Source organism: Sprattus sprattus (genome assembly GCF_963457725.1).
Source record: "Sprattus sprattus genome assembly, chromosome: 1".
NCBI lineage: Eukaryota > Metazoa > Chordata > Actinopteri > Clupeiformes > Clupeidae > Sprattus > Sprattus sprattus.
Genome location: NC_137920.1, coordinates 57,876,302 through 57,882,902, shown reverse-complemented (window position 1 = coordinate 57,882,902; position 6,601 = coordinate 57,876,302). Strand labels below are relative to the sequence as shown.

The 6,601-nt window shown below is 41.2% G+C and overlaps 1 protein-coding gene across 1 annotated transcript; it reads right to left on the bottom strand.

Annotated features, from left to right (window-relative positions):
* Window positions 1-816: 816 nt before the first annotated feature.
* sod1 (superoxide dismutase 1, soluble) lies at window positions 817-5,456 on the bottom strand. The gene is made up of 5 exons (XM_080849920.1): window positions 5,257-5,456; window positions 3,504-3,600; window positions 3,215-3,284; window positions 2,811-2,928; window positions 817-1,245 (listed from the first exon to the last, which is right to left on the bottom strand). Exons 1-5 carry the CDS (start codon window positions 5,401-5,403, stop codon window positions 1,138-1,140), a joined length of 540 nt encoding a protein of 179 aa, XP_080706046.1. The 5' UTR covers window positions 5,404-5,456; the 3' UTR covers window positions 817-1,137.
* Between the last annotated feature and the right edge of the window lie 1,145 nt (window positions 5,457-6,601).

Sequence of the window (6,601 nt, the reverse complement as noted above, 5' to 3'; positions counted from 1 at the left end):
GATATGTTAGGACTGCTCTTTTGTGTTAACCGCAGTTCCATGCACACTGATTATCACTTCATGTTTCCCCTTTGAATGCTTGGAGGATTCATCTGCACACTTCAGAATCTGGACCCCTGGGGAACAACCCCCACCCCTTACACACCCTGTCATCTCATTTTCTCTGGAGAGGCCAGAAGACACACCAAGTTTCTTCACACGGGAGCTTTTGCCATTAAAAAAAAAAAAAAGAAAAAAAAAAAAAGGGAAAGAGGTTTTGGAGCATGTAATTTCAGTAGCAATACAGTGGCCATCTGTGCGAATTGGCTAGTGCTGGGCACAGCTGTTTAATAACAGCATCAAGATACAGAAGTCAAATGTCAGGGGCGCCATCATCCACTTCAGACTCAGATTGCATCTGGGATTGAAGATATGGTTACATTTCTTTCAAGCTAACAGTTATGAATAATGCCATCTCTGACAAAAACATTTTCATACTGCAGTGATCATTCAAGCATGACACCACAGCATCTTTTTTCATTCTACATAGTGGCAGAGCTGAAACTACAGCTCAGACCAGAACTGGGAAAGCTTGCATATGCAATCTGTAGGAAGTTTGTACATGTCTCTTGTCTCCCCTTTCGAAAAAGCCTGGGGGCTGACCAGACATAAAACAAATATGACAAGAAAATGTGCAAATGAACATGAATAAAAATAAATTCCTTAGCCCCATAGAGCAACAGTGACCTCTAGTGGTCAAATCATCATCAGTATCACTCATGACATTCTGACATTCAATGGTACTTGCAGCTGCGAAGAAATGGGCAGATATCCATATTCTCTTATTTAACATTTATTGAATAATTGAGAGCAGAGTGAATATATATTGTTTTTATCAATGCCAGTTATTTGCCATTTAACATCAGATGGAAACACTGATAACGCAAATCCAACAGAAAGAAGAAGAAGAAGAAAAAAAAAACCTGTTTCACAAGAGGACTGCATCTAAAGCTATTCTTACATTCTATTCTTATGTGAAGAAAACAAACATACAAACAGAGAAGTTTGCTATTGAAAGTTAAGTGCTTCCTGGGGCATCCCCACTGGTCACCTCCTGGTCAGAGTGGTTTAAGCGCCGCTGTGCTGGGTATTGGGGGTTTACTGGGTGATCCCAATGACCCCACAGGCCAAACGCCCGCCAGCGTTGCCCGTCTTCAGACTTTCTTCGTTGCCTCCTTTCCCCAAGTCATCAGCTTTTTCGTGAATCTAGGGCAAAAAAAAAATAAACACTCAGTTCAACAAAGTTGACTCAGGTCAACTAATGTGATGGAACGTAAGACATTATCCCTCACAGAGCAACTACGCTAGACAATGACTGAAACATTTGTTTACGACGAACAGCTCAACTTTTCACGACCCAAAAATATAAATTGAGCTGGTCGTCGATAATTTTGCCTGCCGATTGTTGATCCTAAGTATTTCTGAGAATGACATACTAAACATAAGCAATCAAAGACTAACTAAAGGATAGAATGGTGTAACTGGTACAAAATAATTCTACACGATCATGTTACAACTACAATTACCCTTTAACATCCTTTCACGCTATTTTACCATTGACACAGGATGTGCTTGGCAAGTCTCAACAGCTATTTACTTCAGAAATTCTACTTTTTTTTATTGTCAATTGATTCACCTCAACTGAAAAGTACTTTGGTACAACTTCTGTTTTAAAATGTGCTATATAAATACAATCGACTTTAAAATTAACCATTTAAGGCTGTAGGTAAGTTATGTCTACAGTTCATTTTTTATTTCTATTGATCTTTTCTTTGGATCAGATTTGTATTTGTATACACCGTCTCAGCTACTGCAGTGGACTTACGCAGGAGGATGCCTGGAGGGGACACTTCCTTTGCAGACTAAAGGCTGAAATAAACTTCTAAGACTCTGTCACTCAGATCACGCAGTTGCCTCCACAGACTTGTTTTTATTCCTGGTTCTTAGACGGTGGTGGGTGTTGTAAAGCATTGATTCTGATGTATTGACGGAGTCGGATAGTTACAAAATTTGGGAGGTGCACGTCAGGCCACGGAGGTGCTCATAGAGGGTTTGCAACGTCGGAGAGTGCTGTAAACGAACGACCATAAATTGCGCTTAAGGCTGCAGCTGGGAGTGGTATTGGGGCTAACAGGGGACACTCAGCCTGTGTGGACCCAAAGTGGAGGGATGACTGCGACGGAAAATGGAGGTCTCCGTGGCTCTCCATCACAGGTGTCTTTACCCACACTTTACCACCAGAGGGGTGGGTCACCCCTAAGCTTCTCAATCAGAGCCTCTGAAACCAATTACAGTTCAGCCAAATGCTCACAATTGTCTAAGTCATATTATTCAGGTGTTTGTGGCAGCGAAAGGAGTCCATGGCAACTCCATGATGCAGGCTTTTCACTTTAGGGATTGTGAAGTGCTATACTACTAACTAATTAAAAATGACCTCAAACTGACTCATTTTTGCAAGTATATACACACACACAACACTTAAGATCATTTGGGATGAGTTATGATAGGGGAGGTCTGGGTGAAAAACAAGCGTGGAAGGATAATAAGCCAAGTATTATTGCATCAACAGTGCCCCCCTGTGGTTTAAATTCTTTAGTGGAAACAAATAGTTTTTGTGCCCTCAGTTACTGAAACAATATTACCATTTGACAATTTATTTACCACTTGGCTTAGCTAAAGAAATCTAAAAGAAAGATGGTGGTTTTCCAAGATAGGCATTAGACAGCACTGCCAAAGGTGAGGGATAGTTCTGTCATTTATCCATTCCTTACCACCATGGTTCTTCCAATGATTGAGTTTGGTCCAGCCAATGTAAGATGACTGTCTTCAATCTTGATTTTGGCAACGTTGTTGTCCCCTGCAGTAACATTGCCAAGGTCACCTACATGCCTAGAGGAGAAAGACAAAATGTGGCATTACTTGCAAAAAGCTACCTTCAGATCATATGAATCAAAATGATGTATACTTTTGAGAAGAAATGTTTTTTGTAGAATTTCAAACTAAAAAAAGAACACTTCCTCTAAGACAAGTCATTTGACCCAAACCTCTTTGTGAAAATAAACTACTAATCTATAATTCAACAACAGAAACAGAGAAGTATATGGTTTATTATTGAACAATTTCAACAATAGATGCTTCATAGCAGTCATAGTTGTGACTTGTGTCCAAAACCTACCTGACATCATCGGTTGGTCCTCCATGAGTCTTGTTTTCAGGATTGAAATGAGGACCAGCACTTATACACCCTTAAACGACAAAAAAAGTATTTCCCATTCACAAGGAGAACAGATGCAACACAATACACAGAGCAGGATGAGGCCATGAAGACCTACTACAGTGAATTTCATTGAGAACGACGGTCATACTGTGTATGCTGAGCCTGAGGCCATCACTTAACGTGTGACACGGGTCAATGTCAGCTAAACTCTTGTAACCTATGACGAGACCAGCAACCATCCACTCACCGTTTGTGTTGTCTCCAAAGGCATGGACGTGGAAGCCATGCTCACCAGGTGTGAGGCCGGTGATCGAGCCTGTCAGCGTCACTGGACCAGAATCGCTCTAAAAACACAAGACCCAATGACAACGACAGCTCAAACAGTCAACCAAAAATATGTCAGTAACTGAAGCTCCCTGCAGTTATTAATATAGAGTGCAATATTAATGAAAAGTTATTCATATAGAGTGCCTTAATGGTGACTTCAGAAGCAGTCAATGAGTTTGCACCCACATACATACTGTCACATTCCAGACATATCATAACAATGCCCCGTCATGGTAGACTGAACAGATCTCTAACTCTACACGCCTCAAAACTTTGATAAAGCCATAACAAACCGATGGAGCTTAGCTACAGAAGGCAATACAAATAAGATTTGTAACAAGACCACAAAGAATAATTTGTTTCTATGCCTTCAACTTTGTCTGGTTTGTGGCCACATTTTAGGTTAACGGACAGCAGTGTTATAGGTATACCGCAGTATACCTCTGCAGGATCCAGTCAGCATAAATCGCATAAACTCAGAAATAAATGGCATAAAATGCCATTTGCTTTTCGCATCATCGCAGCCTCTTGTCCTACTCACAGCCTTTACTGACATTTGATGCCTACATTGCCATTTCCAATCAGGCTGAATATGTTGAATGTATAGTTTGAAAAGAACACCTGTACACCACCCAATGCTATGATTTTGCAATTGCTGCGGACGTTTCCAATTCCTTTATCCTCACTTATTATTTGCCTCTGTCAAACTACACAGATCTGAGTGAGATGCCGTTTCCGAAGGCAATGCAATTTCGCACTTCATCTCTGGCTGACGAGAAATTGACTGAAATCTGAACTAAATGACAAATGCATATTATTTAACTGATTACATTTTCAGACCGCCCACTTTGGTCAACAATGACTAAGCAAAATATTTAAAACGAATACGATTGGAGGAAGTGGAGCGCTTCGATTGTTATACAACTGATAAGTGGAAATTAATTGTGAGCACGTTGTTTGACTACTTAATCTATGACTAGGCGATTGCAAATAGGTTATACTTCTGTAAGATAAACAGTGCGCAGAACAGCAACAGGTCAAAATCCGTACTAAAGAGTCGGTCAGTTAAAACGCATAGTATCTGCTTACAATAAAACGACAAATATGGCGTGGTGGGGCAAAGTTCCTTTACTAGTAGTGTGCGTTCGAGTACATGTTAACAACTAACCTAGACTGAACTTTGGCATACAACCCCACAACATGCTACCCGCGTCCTTGTGCAGGAGTAAATAAGTCGATACAATGTGTGCAGCGTTAATGCCAACCAACAGCGCAAAGCAACAACGCATGCAACTACCACTACAATTAAACGTCGGCTATATTAACAAGTTTAGTAGCAATCTGCTAGAAGCACCATTTCATGCTGACTGATGAGTCAGACTGGCCTCTACACCGAACACGGAGATAGCCATTGACAGTAGCGACACAACGAGCATTTTCGCTAAATGAAACCATACCGCATGCACTGTTTGTCAGTATCTGTAGCTAACATAGTTATCATAAACAGCGTTGGTGAACTATAGACTACATTTAGCTTTCTATAACTACTTTGGCAGCTCAGTTTGCAGGCTAGCTGACTAGCTAGCTAGGTTGTGCTAAGTGACCGGCGTGCTAAGGCAATACCGAGAGTATACATTTCAAGTTCAGCTACCTAAAATTCATCGTCATTTTACCTGCTGCTCAAAATGCACCGTGCCGGTCACCTCCCCGGTACCTTTGAGAACACAGACAGCCTTGAGGACCATATTGTTAAGGTTGCACGACAGCCGAATAAGAAGATGGACGTAAGGCAATGATACTTTTATGCCGATTATCCACATACATAAGCAAGGCAGCGTGAAGAAGGCGGAGTATCAAGTTCGATCTGATTGGATGAAAGAGGTAGTGACGTTACGATCAGTTGCAGGAAGTATGATAAACTTTTCTATACTGTGTATGAGAAATTCTCTGGTACGGTTTGTATCGCATGGTCTGTCACGGGCGCTTGTGAAGGTTCAGGCTCAATGACCTTTGTCCAGGCTAGGGGCATCAGATAAGGAGTGTGACCGGTCAGAGCTGACACTAAGTCTTACAGAAAACCTCTCAGCTGACATAACCACCTGCCCTGACCCTCTTTAGTCTTGTGTCAGAGCCCTATTAGAAATGTTCTGCCTGTACATACTAGGGAGACTAGACCTCCACAGCTCCATTCACAAACCATGACAAATCGACCACTATAGATAATCAAGACCACCTTCTCGACCACGAGGAAGTATCTGATCAAATGATAACAGTGACGGTCTAGCACCCCGTTTCCAACGCAAATAATTTTCTTTGGCAGTACATTTTTATCTCAGATCATGTGAGGGGGAACTATGAGCTAGCGGATTAACGACCAACCATTTATGTGGACAAAATGCAGAGCTGGATTTACCTGCATACTGGTTTCTGTCAGATGTTGATTTTTACAAACACCCACAAAAGCCACTGTTGATGAACACTCATAAGAATTTACATAGTGCAAAGGCACACAAATCACAAGGGAATTCAAATCGTGCGGTTAGTGGTGTTTACATTCAGTTGCCAGCAGTAATGTGTTGATGTCAAGGATGAGGTCATGGCCCCCCTTACAGTCACCAAGATTAGTGCTTTAGGCCACGGATCAGTACATATAAGATCTCTCTCTGTGTGGCATCTCATCTGACCAATACCATTAGGACAGGGATGAGTGTCACTCCTATTTTAACCCAATTTAAGACTGCTAATACATACCTTATTAATACATTAATGAAATAATTACCTCAAGGTTCTGATTGTCATTTGAATACAGTCTTAGTTCAGAATTCAGTCAAAATTTAACATGAAAAGAAACATGAGAAAAAAACATGTTTATGTAGATAGATGATGTTCGTCTTCGTTTGGAGGTCCTGATGTCAAAGGCATAAATGCATGGTACATCGATGACCATGACCTACACATGTCATATGACCGATGTATCTCTGGGTGAGGGGGAATTAGGTCAATATCTGTGTTCAGCTA

Bases quoted from the DNA above. Each gene is read 5' to 3' on its own strand.
- sod1 (XM_080849920.1), bottom strand. From the start codon at position 5,403: ATGTGGATAATCGGCATAAAAGTATCATTGCCTTACGTCCATCTTCTT. The intron at 3,285-3,503 runs GTGAGTGGATGG...TTGTCGTTTAAG, and splicing joins CTTTGGAGACAACACAAACG to GGTGTATAAGTGCTGGTCCT. The intron at 2,929-3,214 runs GTAGGTTTTGGA...TTTCTCCTCTAG, and splicing joins GGACCAACCGATGATGTCAG to GCATGTAGGTGACCTTGGCA.